The sequence below is a fragment of the Protopterus annectens genome, chromosome 3.part0 (genome assembly GCF_019279795.1).
Source record: "Protopterus annectens isolate FY-2018-M chromosome 3.part0, PAN1.0, whole genome shotgun sequence".
In the NCBI taxonomy this organism is placed as follows: domain Eukaryota; kingdom Metazoa; phylum Chordata; order Ceratodontiformes; family Protopteridae; genus Protopterus; species Protopterus annectens.
Window position 1 is genome coordinate 617,661,380 of NC_056731.1, and position 18,543 is coordinate 617,679,922.

The 18,543-nt window shown below is 42.0% G+C and overlaps 1 protein-coding gene across 4 annotated transcripts in view; it reads right to left on the minus strand.

Annotated features, from left to right (window-relative positions):
- The window catches only part of NOD1 (nucleotide binding oligomerization domain containing 1), an 849,510-nt gene that overhangs the window by 49,494 nt on the left and 781,473 nt on the right, over positions 1 to 18,543 (minus strand). For 3 of the 4 annotated variants that reach the window (XM_044065017.1, XM_044065018.1, XR_006363982.1), the window contains exon 11: positions 13,874 to 13,957. The exons of the other annotated variant lie outside the window; for it this stretch is intronic. In XM_044065017.1, the coding sequence (XP_043920952.1) occupies positions 13,874 to 13,957 (84 nt within the window). The remainder of the gene's footprint in view (positions 1 to 13,873; positions 13,958 to 18,543) is intronic. 4 annotated transcript variants of the gene reach the window in all.

The following is an 18,543-nucleotide window of genomic DNA, read 5'->3' on the forward strand; positions in this document are numbered from 1 at the left end:
CCAGATCGAGCGGACGGGCCCCCGATGGATGGGAGATTAGATCCGGGCAGGGATCCAGAACCCACGGGGGAAGCTAAGAGATGAGACCAAAGGAATGGGAAGCAAACCTGACGAGGCCAGAACGGGACAATGAGGATAACTTTGCACCGTAGTCGGCATGCTTTCTGAAGAAACTTTGGAATAAGTGGCAATGGTGGATAAGCATACAGAAGCCCGGGGGGCCAAGCATGGACTAGAGCATCTCTGGGGACTTCCCCTGGTGAGGGAATCAGAGCAAAGAACTCGCTGCACTTCGCATTGGAAGGAGATGCGAAGAGATTGCAGCAAGGCTGACCCCATGCAAGGAAGATCTCCTCCGCTACTGACTGTTTCAGAGGCCACTCATACGGCATCAGAATAGCCCGACTCAATCTGTCCGCTAAAATGTGGGAGCACCCCGGGATGTGCGTTGCTATTAGAAACCGACCGGTGGAGATCGCCCATTCCCACACTCTCATGGCCTCGCGACATAGGGGGTAGGATCTGGTTCCCCCCCTGCTTGTTGATATACCAGACAACAGACATGTTGTCTGACTGAAATGCAATCAATCCGAGAGGAAGGACAGTGTGACAGGCTTCCAATGCTAAAAGCACTGTCCTCATCTCTAGAACATTTATGTGCAACTTGGTCTCTGACTGGGACCACTTTCCTTGGACTGTCCTTCCCAAACAGTGACCCCCCCACCTGAGTTGGGAGGCATCAATGGTCACTGTGGCTTGGACTGGAGATGACACGAAGGGGCAACATTCTGATATCTCCTGTGAATTTAACCACCAAAGAGAAGTCCTGCAGACGTGACTGATCCTTATCGGAAATTCCATGGGCAGGTCTAGCCAAGACCATTGAACAGCCATAGACCATTGAAGAACCCGCATATGAAGGCGCGCACAAGGGAGAATGGATATGGAGGCAGCCATGGAGCCCAGAGCCTGGAGAACCTCACTCGCCTTTAGAGACTTGGAGTTCGCTATCTGAGCTATGTGGCACCTGAGGTGTAAGATCCTGCCTGGAGTTAAGAATACCTTCATCTGCAGAGTGTCTAGCTGTGCCCCAATGAAGTCTAGAACTTGTTCTGGTTGAAGTTGGGATTTCTGAACATTGACTGTAATTCCCAGTAGATCTGCCAACCGAATGAAGTAATCTCGAGCCAAACACAGGTGATGCTTGTTGGGCGCAGCGAAGAGACAGTTGTCCAGGTATGGAAACACCTGAATACCCTGTAGCCTTAGGTGAGCCGCTACAACTGCCATTACCTTGGTGAACACCCTGGGGGTTGTGGTGAGACCAAAGGGTAGGGCTCTGAACTGAAAATGCCTGGCTCCCAGCCGGAAGTGCAGAATCCTCCTGGAGCTTCTGTGTATTTTGATGTGGTAGTAAGCATCCTGGAGGTCTAACGAGCACATCCAGTCACACTCTCGGAGATAAGGTAGAATACACTGTAGGATGACCATCCGGAATTTCTGTTTGGCTACAGACAGGTTTAATGTTGACAGGTCTAGAATGGGCCTGAGGCCCCCATCTTTTTTGGCACCAAAAAGAACCTTGAGTAGACGCCTGATTCTGACTAATCGGGGGGGGGACCTGTTCGATGGCTCATTTGAGAAGCGGCTTTGAATCCTCTACAGCTGCGGCCTTCCTGTGCATGGGTGGAACATCCGGGAGGAGTTTTGGAGCATTTGGTGGGGCAACAAATGGGAAAGTGTAACCTCTGGATGTTATCTGTAACACCCAGTGATCTGTCGTAATGGACTGCCATGCTGCTGGGTGTAAGGGCAATCTTCCCCCGACTGCCTCCAGTGTAGGACAGTCAGGCAACCCCTCAGGGCTGGTGACCGGGTCTATCAGAAAAAGGTTCCCTAGACCCAAAATTCCTGGGACCCCCCTCTACCTCTGGGTCGGTGTCGATCCTGTCCCCCTCTGCCTCTGGGGGAATAGTTGTCCTGAGAATCCTGGGAAAACTGAGATTTTCGGAACCACATCTTCTTCTGCCCTCTTTGATTCCTAGAAAAGAACCGCTGAGGGTTAGAGAAGCGAATCCCAATGGCAGACAAAGTCTTCCCGTCCTTTTCGCTCTAGACAAATGTGTCACGTACTGTCTGGGAAGAACCGTCGTAGGGAGCGTTGATAAACAACGCCTTGAAAGGGTCCGCGAACTGACACAACCTGAGCCAGGCATGACGCCTCATAGCTATGCCTGTCCCAGCTGCCCTAGCTGCTCCTTCCATGGCATGGGAAAGAGCCGCATCAACGTGTTTGAGACTGACTTCAGAGTAGACATTTTCGCGGAGAACAACTGTCTGTCCTGCGGCGATAAAGACTCTGGGGTGACTCAGCGAATTCCGGAGCAAAGTCTCGCTGAAGCCAGCTCACATGTGCCAAATAATTCAGCACACGGATTGAAAAGGTCGCTGAGGAATAGACGCGCTTCCCAAACCTATCCACTGACCTGGACTCATTGCCTGGAGGGTGGACTGAGGAACTCTCCTGTGCTAGTTCCTTCTTTGTGGCAGCTGCAACCAACATAGCGTCAACTGGGGCTCCTTTTGACCAAGGTTGTCTGTCGGAAGGGGGAGATAAAATTTTGTCAGGGCATTTGGGGATGGGCTCTATGGTGTCAGGCTCCTTCCATGCCCGCGTGGTGATAAGGTCCACCAAGGGGTCCACTGGCGGGGACACCCAGGAAGTAGATGGGCCCGTGCCAAAGACCTCCAAGAACACTGACTCATCCCCAGAAGGTTTTGGGGCTGACCAACCTCCCCTCTGGCGGAGGATCTCCATGATTTCTCTGAAGGAGACGTCTTCAGAAGGTGACCTGGGGGAACCTTCTCCTTCATCTAAGTCAGTGTCCGTAGTGAGGGACACGGGGGAGTCCAAGTGCCTCCTTTTGCACTTGAGCTTATGGTAACCCTCTTCAGTGGGACTTTCAGAAGGGGATTCGTGAGCCACAGGGGTTTCCTCAGGGAAAATAACCTGGGGATCCTCTGGCATGGGCTGTCCCTGAGACAGGATGAAGGGAGTCGTCGCCAAATCCAGGGGGGCCTGAGTGGAATCCGAGGGGATGGGCTGGGGGTCTCAATCCCTGGGAGAGAACCCTCTCCACCACTTTGAAGGCCGAGGGAGAGTGAACCTCCTTAGCACCCAACAAGGAAGACGCCCTCCCCGGATCCAAAGCGGGGACCGGAGCCGAAGCAAGGGTAGCCTGAGGTCTGAGGAAACAGGTCAGATCCAAAAAGGTCGGAGCCAAAGAATCCATTCCCTCGGGTCTGACTCCCTGTCCGTGGCTCCGAGAGTCACTTGGATCCAAACTAATCGGATCCGAGGAACTCAAAGTAACAGCTGGGGTCGAGGTTGGAGGAACCGTCGGCGCCGAGCTACCAGCTCCAAAAATCCTCGGATCCAAGAGCCCCGAAGCCGAAGCACGGATCAGGGAAGGAGAGATGGGGTGGAAAAAAGGCATGGAGGTCCCCCCTTCAGAGGGAGAGGGGCCTGGCAAGACTCCCATCTGCATTTGGGTCTGAATAAATCTCCGCATCATCCTGTCCATATCCATGTCCGATAAACTCAGAGTCAACCTCGAAGAGGCCACAGACTCGGATCTTGCTGGCCTGCACAATGGGGAGGAAGGCCTCGGGTCCAAATGTTCCAATGGCTCCGGTGAGAAACGAGGAGACCAGAGCCATGGAGAAACTGTCCTCCTGGCCTTAGTAGGGGGACTAAGAATGAGCTCCCTTTCCGGGAATCTCTTGCGATGCCTGTCCTTTCTCTTGTCCCTATCCTCTCTGCGCGCCTTTCTTTGTCTTTTTCCTTGTCAGCCATGCTGACTATAGATTTGTCTTTGTTAGACCCATCACCAGAAGAAAAAGAGGGAGGTTGAGTCCCTGTCTGGGTGGGAGTCCTAGATACCGAGGCCGTGGAAGCTTCCAGCATGGAAGCGGGGAGAAGGCCTTTGGCTACTAACTTGGCCTTCCGATCCCTAAGGGCCCTCGGAGTGAACCCGGTGCAGATAGCACATTGAGTGGACAAATATGCCACTCCCAAGCAAATCACACACAGAGTGTGACCATCAGGCGGGGAGAGCTTATGGCCACACTCTGTACATTTTTTGAAAACAGATATTGGCTGATAAGCCATGGTCCTGTACCCAAAAAGAAAATACTACCTACCAGACAAACCACATACATACACAGGTAGGAGAAGGGCAGGCCTAAAACTACTCTACCAAGTTAACAAAAAACGTTTTTTTTTTTTTTAAACTGACGAACAAGCGATACACTAAACAAGGGGAGGAAGGGAAAACATTCACTCAGACACACGCTAGATTTCAGAATTAATACCACTTACTATCCCTGAGCTCAGAGCAAAGGAGACCATGATGCACATTACTGGCGCAGCAAACGAGATCTGAGGGAAGATAGGAAATGGTAGGGCATTATGGGTAAGGGGAGGAGCTCGGAGCAGATGCTAGAAAAAAAGTTGCCGGCTCGGATCAGATGCGGATCCATATACCCACAGGTTGCAGATAAAATGAAGTTAACTACTTCAGATCACTATTCATTACATGAATATATGAATGCTATCATTGAAGGTAAACTGGTCAAAAAAGGAAGCTTGCCCAAGTTATATAAATTAGTTATAAATAATAATTTTGATGCAAAATTCTGGAACATTTTAGACAGTAATGGATTGAGTGACTCAAAAGAGAGTAATAATAAAACTTTGTTACTTAAACCATTTAGTTAGATTTCTTCAAGTTTATACTGGAAAGTTTTTATGTGGAAATATATACATATAACGTTTGTTACTCTGTATAAAATGTCTAAGTTTAGTAAAATGACTCCAGTTTGTTGGAGACGTAATAAAGTTGTAAAAGCTGACTGGATGCACATGTTTATGGATTGTGAAAAATTAAATGTATATCAGGAAGACAGAAGTATGTTTTTAAGGGGTTATGGTTTGATCATTCTTCTTTAAATAGATCGGTAATACTAATAAATGTTCCAGTTCCTTTATCTGTAAAAGCCAAACAACAAAAACTACTGGCAGTAGCTAGAAAATTTATTAGAAACAATTGGAACTTGACCTCAGTTCTTACACTCAAAGCATTTTTAAATTTAACAGCAATACTATGTAAAACTGAAACAGAAAAGATGAGAATAAGATCTATAATCACACTGAGAGTTTTAGTGGCAGGGACAGCCTTGAAAGGTTGCTATTGAAATACAAGGCATTAAATGTGTTAACTGTAAAAGATTACCTTGATGATTCTACGTATTCCTCACACTGTATAATAGTATGTGATGTTGCATTTCTTCCTTTCTGTGTGCATATTGTAAATATGTTAATAAAAAAATTATTTAAAAAAAGTGTAAAATGTGACATAGGTTGAAATGGAGATGACAAGAAAAAATGTACAAAAGATCGACCTATCAAACATTAGTGGGTGCATGTAGCACAAAAGCTAGAAGTAGGCATTTAAGAAAGCTGACATTACATGATAAATGGGAATAATAACCTCTTATCACAATGGCTACACTAAGCATATTATTTTAGAATGTGAATGGCCTTACAGGTATAGCCAAAAAGGAAAGACTATTGAATTATATTAAGAACTGCAGAGTGCAAATTGAAATTTTACAGGAAACACACTTGGACATAAATGAACATATTAAGTTGATAAAGAAAGAATTTCAGGTGGGGTATGCAGCATAGTATCAAGGACAAAGGAAAATATGAGTACTGGTGTTAAGGAACTTAACAAATCTTTGGGAGAAATTATCAGCTTTTGGCAGGGAATACTGCTTATAAATAAAGAGAGGAATTTGATTTGCAAAAGCAAGAATGTATCTGGGGGATCCAGAAGGGAACATATAAAAGAGGGTAGATTTCTGAAGAAAGTTATAAAAATATTTGGTATGGCAGACGTGAAATCAATAGTAGGAACTCAGAATTAACATTTTTCCCATGGTACAATAACTGGGCTAGACTACACAGGAACAAGTGCTTTTAATTGAAAGCTTTGACACACATCGGTTAACTATTTTATATCATGCACCAATAACTAAGATAAATACAGAGTAATGGAGTACAAATGAGGCACTGGCACTTTCCCACCTACCTATTAAAAAGAGATGAATTTAAGGAATGGGTACTGGAAATTATTCAAGAGTTAACTAGGGAAGATAGACTTTCTTCAGAAGTTATAGCTAGTGAGTGAGATAAAATGAAAGTGTAGTTTAATAACAGGATAACAATAAAATAAATGAGATATCGTTAAGAAGTAACAAAATTATTTACAGGTGCTGACAAAGGTTAAAGTACTGCACAATAAGGGGAACCTCATAGAACAAGAAAGAGAAAATTACGGAGTATCTAGATAATGTGCATGAGTTTTGAAATATTACTGTTATGCAACTTTTTTTTTATATATAATAACTCCAGAGCACAAGAACTTTTAGCACAACTTAGGCAACAGAAAGCAGAAAGGGTTGTTGCTAAACTTAGGCAGCCTACAATAAGAAAAAAAAACAGAGATGTATTAGAGATATTTTGGAAATTTTACAAAAATTTGTATAAAACATAGAAATTTGGAAATCAAGAAAGAGCACAAATGAAAACAGACTTACGAATGCCAAGATTAGAGGTAGAAGAGGCTCAAGCGATTAACAGATAAGATGGAGGAGATGATCTGGAAGGTTTTGTTTTAACAGTATTTTAAAAGGAGGGGAAGCACCAGCATCCATGAAGAAAGCTGTGGTGGCTGTAATACTTAAAGTCAGTAAAGAACCATGGAATGCAGCTTTATGTAGGTCCATTTCAATTTTAAACCATGGCTGTAAATTACTTATGTCTACAACAGCTTAAAGAATGGCAAAGATGTTGCCAACATTGATATGGAAAGACATGGTTTTGTGGAGGGGAAGCAAACATTTGACAACATTTAAATTCAGCAGCAATGAATCAGAGAGAAGCAGAGTGTAAAAAATACTGTTGGTGGTGGTGGGTCTTGATGCGGAGAAAGCATTTGACAGAGTAATCTGGTATTTTATGAGTATGTCAATAGAAGAATTTGTATTTCCTGATACAATAAGTTAATTAGGAGGGTATATGAGGGTTGAAAGCAAAAATTAAAGTGGGAGGGTTTCTTACTGACAAGTTGTGTCTGAAGAGAGGAAACAGGCAGTGGTGTCCTCTTTTCCCTTTGTTATTCACTTTATATGTAGAGCCAGTACATAGAATTTCAAGGAAAGTAGTATGCTTTATTTGCAGACGTTATTATTTTGTACCTGATAAAGCCAGAAAAGGACATCTCAGTGTTGGGGAACATCTTGGACAGAGTTTAAAATATTCTCATGATATAAAATTAATGAAGATAAAACAAAGGCTATGGCTGTAAACTATGTACCCAAAGCAGCAGAGATGATCTGGAAGGTTTTAACAGTATTTTAAAAGGAGGGGAAGCACCAGCATCCATGAAGAAAGCGGTGGTGGCTGTAATACCTGAAGTCAGTAAAGAACCATGAAATGCAGCTTTATGTAGGTCCATTTCAATTTTAAACCATGGCTGTAAATTGCTTATGTCTACAACAGCTTAAAGAATGGCAAAGATGTTGCCAATATTGATATGGAAAGATGTGGTTTTGTGAAGGGGAAGCAAACATTTGACAACATTAATACAGCAGTGATGATCCAGAGAGAAGCAGAATGTAAAAAATACTGTTGGTGGGTCTTGATGCAGAGAAAGCACTTGACAGAGTAAGCTGGTATTTTATGAGTATGTCAATAGGAGCATTTGTATTCCCCTGATACAATAAGTTAATTAGGAAGATATATAAGGATTGAAAGCACAAAGTAAAGTGGGAGGGTTTCTTACTGGCAAGTTGTGTCTGAAAAGAAGACAAAACAAAGGCTATAGCTGTAAACTACGTACCCAAAGCAGCAGAGACAAAAAGTACAATTGTAAAAAAACTAGGTTAGCTGCCATCCGGCTATTTTTAATATATATTTTTTAATAAGTTTATTTATTCAGACCTTTTAGTGAATGAATAATCTCACACTTTTAGATTACTGTTTATGCACTTTAAACAGCAATTTGGCACTTTAAGAAATGTAAATGGGAGAGTTTAATGACATCATCCTTAGATCAGCTGATCATTTTGGGCCTTATTTAAAAACCTACCTTTTGTATTTTTAAACTTATCTGAAAAAGTTCATTACTGTTACATGAATCAAAACAATCATTTGGTAATGATAAACATTTTTACAAGAACCTTGTGGCTTCTTCTGGCAACAAACTATGCACCCACTATGCACCCACACATGAGTTTGTTCAGCAATACCCATATTTATGGGGACATGATAAAATTAAGTATTTAGCAGGATGGATTAAAAAGGATTCTGATATGTCAGCTAAGAATATGTGGGAAGAGACTAAAGATAAGACAAAAACTGAGAAACTGGAATCTATTGTTTATGGATATAGACAAGATACAAGCAGTGAATATGTTTTTAGTCCCTTTAGTTTTATATACAGGTCATTTTTATCAACCAGAGATGTTGTGGACAGTAATTAGTAAACAGTTGAGGGATTTTATCTGGGAGAGGAAAAGGGCAAAGGTCAAGTGGAATAAGTTCATCCTTCCAATAGAACAGGGCTGATTATGACTACCTGATTTAAATGGATATTTTACAGCTACACAGTTAAGCCTCACATATATATAACACAAGCAGAATGCTATAATTCAAAGTGGAAAGGGATGATGTAGAAGCAGGAATGGGAATTCATGAAATAAACAAAGTTGGACTTGGGATGCAAATCCTTAAGGAGAATAACAACAGCTACATTGACTATTATATTCATAAAGTAGCAGTAATTATTCTACAAACTAAACCAACACGAGAATGGATAAAGAAGGTTTTGACGAAAGAGATGACTGCAATTGGTGGTACAAAGGTTAGACGAGAGGGGACTGGAATATAATGGAGAAAACTTGCAAAGGAATGAAAGTATTGGGAGCAAATATCTAGAGAAGGAACGGTAACAGAATGGAAAGAAGCCAAGACATTTGGACTGCAGGCTGGAGACTGCCTTTCATATCAGGAATTCACACCCGAGTATAGGGAAAGAGAAAGGGATAGAGGAAGTCTAAGTGAAAAACCTGCTCTGGTAGAGTTTTTAATAGAATGTAGAACAGAAATTGCTGTTAAAAAGGGATAATTATTAGGGCATACAAAATACTACAGGATAACTACAGGAATCAATCAGAGGAGGTTAGAAAAGATTGGGAAGAGAGACTGAATAAACAATTCACAAAGAAACAATGGGAGGGTGTATGTATGGCTCTGAATATGCAACAAAGTCTAGAAGATTTAGGATTTTTCTTCAAAATGTTTGCACAGGTATTTTTACACCCCAAGCAAACTCCAAAAAAAATTTCCTCAGGTAGACAACAAAATGTTGGAGGTGTGACAGGGAATAGCAAAATAACAAGGAGCATATGTTTTGGGAATGTAATCAGTTGGTAGACTTTAAAAATTTCATACATAGTACACTGTCAGAAACATTGGGTGAGCAAACGGGTTAACTAAGGAAATTATTTTTTGGGATGATATACAGGATCTGAATTTCCTGAAAATAGTTAGGCCTTGTTAAGTATAATTCTGGTGGCCGCCAAAAAAGCAATTATGACAAAATGGAAATCAAAGTCTAAACCAACTGTATTTGAAGTACTAGATATTCTAACAGAGATAAAAGAACTAGAAGTATTATCTTTATAAAAGGGTAGAAGCAAATTACATACGAAAAAAATGGAAAATGTATGAAAAACAATGCAGAATAATACTTTGGAGGAGGAGTGAGGCTTAAGGGAAGGCTGGAATTGATCAATTTATGTAATGTTGAATTGATGATAAATATACAAAAGAATATACATGATGTATCACGTTTGCAATATTTGTTTTCTTTTATATAAAAGTATGTTTGCCTATGTCTTAAGCGATAACTGAATAAAGGTGTCAAAATACAAAATCTTTTAAGATCTAGCCATCATTACCACTGGAGTCCCACCCTATGAATACTAGGTCAATGCTTTTTGCACTCTCCATAAATAAGTAAGCATACATACCCTGCCAAAAATAATATACTATGCAAATAAACTACATCCTACTTTGCACAAGACCAGACATTTTGATAAGTAAATCCCATTAACATTAAGCTATTAACACTTTGGATTCTGACTTAATAACTATGGCTTCATTCTAAACTCTGATGTTACTAAGGTCATATTTTTCTCTGCTAGGAAAACACTGATGATCACAGTAATTCCCTATAAAGCTAATCTAGTACTAGCAAGTGTACAGATACAGAAGTAGTGACTCACTACAAATACTAACAAATCACAACAGATGCAAATATCACCTTCAAACAGCTGCTAAGCAGATTATATATGCTTTAAAACATTCAACAGTTAAAAGAATGGCTGAAGAGTCTTATGTTCTACTAGTTTTAGTTAACTTACTCACACTGACTGACATTCCATTCCAGCCACTGGACAAATCCATCTTCACTTAAAAGCAAAGATCACTTTGTAACAGATTCGGCAAACTGGATTCAATTGCACAAACACCTTCATAATGTGATGGCTTGAAGTGAAGGACAGAAATCAACAAAGACAGGGAGAAGGTACTAACCATTAAGATGAATTAGATATTTCTCTAGATATTATACCTACTGTCTCAGAAACCTATAACAAATAAGGGAATAAATAGACTCTGGAAAGTCTTACCTACCTTTGAGACAATAACCCTTATTCTGTTCAAGGATGAGTCAGTAGAAAACTGAAATCTCACCTTCCAGCCCAACTGTATTTCTAAAATAACTTGTACCTTATTTACTTCTACATACATTTCACTACCTCTAACAGTCTGACATACTGTATTACATCCTCCCCCTTCTAACCCCTTTTTGTTCTCTCTCAGTTTCAACAAGACAATATCTTCAGCTCCACCCCTACTACAATGTAGCACTCTGTCAACAATCAGCTCACCTTCCTACTGCACATCTCAGTCTGTTCATCCACCTGCCATCTTGCTTGGAAAATGAACACTAGCTATTAAACTTTAACACAGACAGCACTGACTTACTTCTAAGGTTAATAGCAGATGCATCATTACAGAGGACATTTGTGTCACTGTCATCGTCATCAATCCCTTCTTCCCATTTTCTATAAGGGGTCGGGGTGTTGTGTGAACTGGCACCATCTCTCTTGATTCAATGCCACTCTCCTACCTTCTTTGACAGTCATGTCTGAGTGTTGCAGGCCTTATCTCACACATACCACCCATCTCTCTGCTGGATGCCCTGACTTTGTCTTGCTTTTTTCCTGACTGTCCCGAATCTTCTTCACCAGATTGCCTTCAGCTTTCCTGCACATGTGCCCGAATCACCATAATCTGTTTTCTTTGACCTTCTTGGCAGACTGGAGCTACCTGAGCTTCCATACTGAAGACTTCATTTCTTCATCTATCCCACAGTGTGCATCCTACCACCCATCTCAGAATGTTCATTTCTATCACCTCTAGCTTCCTCAATTGCTCCACCTTTACTGCCCAGGTTTCTGTACCATACAGCCTTACTGCCTGCACCACTATTTTGTGCACTTTACTTTTCAGCTAGTTTGGCATTCTTCTGTCCTGCACTACTCCTGACACCCTGTGCTAGTTGGCTAACTAATTAGACTTAACTAACTAGAGGTTACTAGTCTAATTCTAACTTTGACCTCCTTATTCAGACTTCTCTTTTCCTCAATCATCCTTCCCAGGTACTTGTTGTTAATCTGTTCCACTAATTTGCCTTCTATCTCAATTTTCAGTATCTTCTGATTTCCTACATTTGCTGCCATTATAACTGTCTTATCTGTACTCAGTTTCATCCCATGTGCCCGCAGTTTTGCATTCCATTCCCCTATCCTTTGCTGAAGTTCTTGTTTAGAGTCTGCACGCAATGCCACATCGTCTGCATACAGCAACTTTGTCGATGTGTCCCTTCCAATCTGTTTGCTAATGTAGCTCATCACCAGTATGGACAGTAGTGGGCTCACAGCTGTACCCTGATGCACACTCACTCCCACTCGGGATCCCTCTGCGAGTCTGAACACTGTTTATACTTGTGTCATTAGGTCCTTGTACATAGTCTGCATTAATTCTACCAATGTTTCTTGTTCTTCAGACCATTTCAGGACTGCTCAAATGGTCTTTCTTGGGACCTTGTCATATATTTTCTGTAAAATTAGGAATGTCCAGTTAGACTCTTTCCTTATATCTATTTTCTTCTCACCTATCTGTCTCACTGTAAACAATGGGTCGATTATGCTATATCCTGATCTCAATCCATACTGCTAACCTTCCTATCTTACTTTTTGCTATGCTGTGTATTCATTTTTCAATCATCCCCTCCTGAACTTTCATACAGTGTGACAGGAATTTGATATTTCTATATGGCACACAGTTCTGAATGTATACATACATATTATAGATATTATATTATTATATATTATTATACTCATATGCTTATTGGAGAATAATAATTCTTCATTTGGGATAAGCCTTTCTCTCCATTCTGCTATGAGCACCCTCAAGAGCTATTTCTTGTCTACCTCACCAAGCAGCTGGATCATACCTGCCATGGCCTCATATGAACATTCTGCTTTCCCTGACTTCATTTTCCCTAGTGCTGTTCTTGCTTCTTATAGGGTGGTATCTTCATCATATTTCTTTGTAGGTAGTGTCTGGGGCAGTACAGCTTCTGTGGGGTTTTCTTCATTCAGAAGTACTCCTTCTATCTGCCTTTGATGTCCTCTGGACTGATGAGAGCAGGTTGTTGCTGACATCACTTAAAAAGCATGTCTGATGCCGATCTTCTTTAGCTTTCTGTTTTTGCCTTGCAACCTGATAGAGCTTATTTGTGAAATCTACTGAGTTACTTTCCAGAAGTTGGTAGAGTGCCTCTTATGCGTTGTTCTTCGCTACTGCAACTGCTCTCTTAGCCAGCCAATATTCCTTCTTAGGCTGTCTGACTTTCTATATCATTTTCCTGCACTCCTCCTTTCTTTTGATGACTTCTTGGACTTCTGCACTCCATCACCAGCTTTCCTTATGTACACTATTTCCATATCTGGCTCAACCGCATATCTGTTGTATAGTCCTCACACATGCTATTTTGAGGCATTGTCATTCTTCTAACTCCACTTATTTCCTCTTCTTCCTGAGGTGCTAGAATCCTGAGTAATTCCTTGAATTCTTGTGTGTTCTCTCCAGACAACTTCTAGACCTTCAACCTAGTCTCTGATGACTCTAGAGCCTTCTCTGACCACTGCCTGGAGCTGATTGTAGCAAACAGTGGCTTATGCTGTGGCCTGTCTCACTGTAGTGATCTATGTATAAAGCCTATAATGATATGATCACCAAAATGTTAACATGTTCTTGTCTTCAATACTCTCAGTGTAATTCTATATATTCCTGTTTCACATAATTTAGTGTAACCGTATCTTCTTGAGCAAGACAACAAAGAACTTGAATAATATATTTATTTCCATTAAAATAACGCCAGTTAAGATAAAGCTTCACTCATTCATTACGCAAAAGAACTAGAATGTGTTTAATTTAGACATCAGTATCTTTTTACAACAATGCAACTTAGCTCTGTGCCCCTAATAAATAATGTAAGGAGAACCCATCAGGAATTTAACTGCTTAAGTCCCCATCTGCTTAACAGTACAAGTGCAGATGTAATATTAAAAGATAACTCAGAGACATCAAAAATGATCAAAAAAGTCTCACCAGATCTCCTTCAATGCTGTATTATCTGTAAGTGCTTCCATTAGAAATTTTGCACCCTGAACTGTGATTTTGTTTTCAATAAGCCTGCAAAAACAAAAATTACAAGTTGTAAGTGTATCCTCAAGTGAGTAAAGCGCATGGATGCTAAGAAAGGACTTCTTTATATACTGATTTGTGGGCATCTTTAATATTGACATTACTCAGTCTATGACAGTCTATGAAGAAAGTACAGTTGTGTACACCTACCATAAATGTAGATGTTCGAGTGTCTTCACTGTTGCTGTCATAACTGTAGGGTGTTCCTGCCGGCAGGCAGCCCGAGGTTGGCCAGAATCCCAAAGTCTGGGTCTGGCGTCGGCTGTACCAGCAAGTACCCTGATGTCAGAACGCAGAGGTATAAAGCTGACAGCCGACGCCATCTTCTCCAGTCTTTCTTGCCCCAGATGTCAGAAGTCCCCCAAAGTAACCTAAAAAGGTGTCCAAAAAGGAAACACAAATACACCACAAAAGAAGAGGAAGATAAGAGGGGATAGGAGGGAGGGAAACACCGACTGCAACAGTGAAGACACTCGAACATCTACATTTATGGTAGGTGTACACAACTGTACTATGTTCTTCGTGTTTCACTGTTGCAGTCATAACTGTAGGGTGGAATCCCAAAGCTGTGATAAGGGAGGAGGTTATGTAGAAGAAGGGGCAGCCAGAAGGCCCTGCAAAACAGCAGAGGCAAACCCTGCCCTAGACTTAGAATACAAAGGGAGATTATAGTGCTTAGAAAAAGTATGCACTGAACTCCAAGTGGCAGCTTCCAAAATGTCCTTGGCAGGAACTCCTCTGAGAAAAGCAGCTGAAGTGGCAGCTGCTCTAGTAGAGTGACTTCTAACAGTACCAGGAATCTGCTTTCCAAAGTGAGAGTAACAAAACCTTATCCCATGGGCAATCCATTTGGAAACAGTTTGTTTAGAGATAGCCTTGCCTACAGAACTGGAGGCATAAGAGATAAGCAACTGATCAGATTTTCTGAAATCTTTAGTTCTGTCCAGATAGAACCGTAGCTGTCTGTGTACGTCCAATGAATGCAAAATCCTTTCCCCTTTGTTTTGTGGGTTTGGAAAGAAAGTAGGAAGGTGTATAGTCTGATTTAAAGCCACTTTAGAAATCACCTTAGGCATAAATGTAGGATTGGTCCTCAAGGTAACTCTGTCTTGGTGGAAAATAAGGTAAGGTTCCACAGCCATGAGAGCTTGCAACTCTGACACCCTTCTGGCAGAAGTCAAAGCTAATAAAATAGCTGTCTTCCAGGATAAGAACTAGATGTCCGAAGCAGCAGCAGGCTCGAAGGGAGGTAAAGTAAGTTTTTCCAAAACATAATTAAGATCCCAAGCAGGAACAGGAGGAGTTCTAGGAGGTCTTAAATTCTTAGCCCCTCTCAAGAATTGTCTCACCAACTGGTGAGAGAAAATGGGGGGATCAGCGTTGTAATGAGCCGAGATAGCAGAAGCATGGATTTTAATGAAAGAAAAGGAGAGGCCTTTAAGCAAAAGGTCAGAGAGGTAAAGTAAAATGGAAGAAATGTCAGGTTAAAGAGGATCAGAACCTCAATCCCGCATCCAAATACAAAATCTTTTCCATTTAGAAGCATAAGACATTCTAGTGCTAGGATGCCTAGCTTCTAAGAGAACATCCAAAACTTGTTTGGGTAAAGCAGAAGGAATCAAAGGCCCTTGTAGAGCCAGGCTGCAAGGCAAAGAGTCTTGATTTGAGAGTGTAGCATCTGACCCTGATGTTGGGACAGAAGAGAAGGAAACAGAGGCAGAATCCATGGAGGTTCCAATAACAGGTGTCTTAAAGTTGGATACCAAAACTGTCGAGGCCAATTTGGAGCTATCAAAATGATAATCCTGGGTTTGTCCTGTTTTATTTTCAGTAGTACCCGAGGCAGAAGAGGAAGAGGAGGGAAGGCGTATCCCGAAAGATTCCTCCAGCTGAAAGACAGGGCATCCACTTTCCAAGCTGTTTTGTGGAAGGACCTAGTGCAAAAGAGAGGCAGCTGATGATTGAGATGGGATGCAAACAGATCTATCCGAGGGCAACCCCAAACTGCCGTAATCTTGCTGAATAAGTTGGGGTCTAGCATCCATTCGTGAGGATCCAAAAGATTTCTGCTTAGGCTGTCTGCTAAGAGATTCTGTTTTCCTGGAATGAATTGAGCTTGAAGATGCAGATTCAGATTTAGAGCTGTGTCCCATAAACTCATGGCTAGTCTGCAAAGGGGGTATGAGTGAGAGCCTCCCTGTTTGTTTATATACCACATGACTGTGGTATTGTCTGTGCGAATCAGAAGATGTCCTGGTTGCAAAAGATTCTGGAAGGCTAGAAGAGCATTTTGGACTGCCAACATTTCCTTCAAGTTGATGTGCCAGGGGAGATGCTTCTTTGTCCAATAGCCCTGCTGGCAATTGTTTAGGTAATGAGCTCCCCAAGCATAATCCGAGGCGTCTGTGGTTATGATCTGAGCAGGAGGAGGTAGACGAAAGGGATTCCCTTCGTTTAAAGCACAAGCCCTGGACCACCAAAGGAACTCTTTTTGGAGGCAGGGAATCAGAGGTATCATTGTTTCCAGGCTGTGGTAATGCTGAGACCATACACTCTTTAGGTACCATTGAAGTTTTCTCATATGAAGCCTTGCATTTGGAATCAACAGGATGCAAGAAGCCATGTAGCCCAAAGCCTGCAGGAATTTCCTTGCAGTGAGCTGAGTTAAAGTAGCCAAGGTCTTGAAAATTGATGCCAGCTGTACTTGTTTTTCTGGAGTAAGGAAGGCCCTTTGTAAGCTTGTGTTTAGAAGAGCCCCCAAAAAGATCATTTGTTGAGAGGGGATCAAATGTGACTTTTTTATGTTCACTGAAAATCCCAGTAGTAGGAGAAGACGCTGAACAAACTGTAGATGTTGAAGTAAAAGATCCTTGCTGTCCGCCTGAATAAGGCAGTCGTCCAGGTAGGGGTAAATTTGAATTCCTTGGAGTCTGCAATAAGCTACTACTGGAGCCAGACACTTGGTAAAGACTCTGGGTGCAGTAGATAAGCCAAAGGGCAGTACAGAGAATTGAAAGTGTCTCGAACCTGCCTTGAATCTGAGGTATTTTCTGTGTTCCTGTCTGATGGGAATGTGTAAGTAGGCTTCCTTCAAGTCCAATGTCACCATCCAAGCATCCTGGGAGAGCATGGGAAGAAGTTGTTGCAGAGTAAGCATCTTGAATTTTGGAATTTCCAGGAAGGTATTTAACACTGAGAGGTCCAGAATAGGTCTCCATGAGTTTTGTTTCCTTGGGACCAGAAATAGTCTGGAGTAAAAACCTTTTCCCATCTCTGGAAGTGGAACAGGTTCTATGGCTTTCATGACCAATAAAGCGTCCACTTGATTTAAGGCCTCTGACCATTGATGTTTTGGCAGATCCGGCCAACCCGAAGACCTTGGCAGAGTATGAAAGTGGAATTTGTAGCCTCTTAAAATCACGTCTAAAACCCATTTGTCCTGGGTAATATGAGTCCAATTTTGGTAGAAAAGAGAAAGTTTTCCTCCGAGAGGGGCTTCCAGGCAAGGAGGACCTGTAGCCCAATGGAGAGAGTCATTGAGTCTGCTTCTTTTGAGATTGAGGTCTGTCTTCTCCCCTTCTAGGTGAAGAAGCAGTCCATTGTCTGGACCTGTAAGAGGCCTGAGCCTGCCCCCGACCTCTGGAGTGTCTATATCTTCCCCTTTGAGGCCTGTCAGACGTGGGAAAGGACCAATTTTTGGAGGGCCAACGTCTAGAAAATCTAGGAGGCTGAACTTGCAAAAAATCTTTAACAGTCTGCATAGACTTTGCTTTTTCTTCCATCTTTTTAATAACCTCCTCAGCCTTGGACCCAAATAAAACATCAGGCTGAACAGGGGCATCTAACAGTTTAGCCTTAACCTGTTCAGGCAAATTCTGCTCACGAAGCCAAGAATGTCTTCTGATAACAGTACCAGAGGCTGCGGCCCTGCAAGAAGCTTCCAAGGCATCAAAACCACAATGTAAACTATGTTTGCTAACTTGTTCAATTGCATGCAATACATCCTGTAATTCCTTGTCCTCTGCACATGCAGGAAAAGTAGAGAGCCTTTGCTTTAAAACAGACAAAAGAAATTGCTGATACTTGAACATGTGAAACTGGCAATTTAAAGCTCTAATAGAAAGGGTGGCAGAAGTGTAAACCTTTTTGCCTCACCTGTCCAAGGCATGGGAATCCTTTTCAGAGGGAATAGGATTTTTAGCTGAAGCGGCCTTAGCAGCCCTAGAACCCTGAGAAATGGTTTCAGGATCAGCAGAAGGGTTCTTAAATAAGAACTGACGGGAGTCAGGGACTCTGTAAAATCTATCAGGCTTAGAAGGAGCAGGCGGCAAAGAATCAGGATTTAGGTTAGCTTCAGAAAAAGCATCATCCACAATATCAAGTACAGGAGGAATAGCCAAAGGTCTGTGTTGAGGGAGAAGGAGAAATTCCCTAAGTCTCTTCTTGGAAGCAGAATAATCCTGACCTTCCCAATGAAAATGCTCCCTCATCTCATGTAAGGTTTCCCCAAAAGAGAAATCTTCAGTGGGAGAAGCAGAGGGAATAGAGTCCTCTGCATCAGAATCCTCATAAGG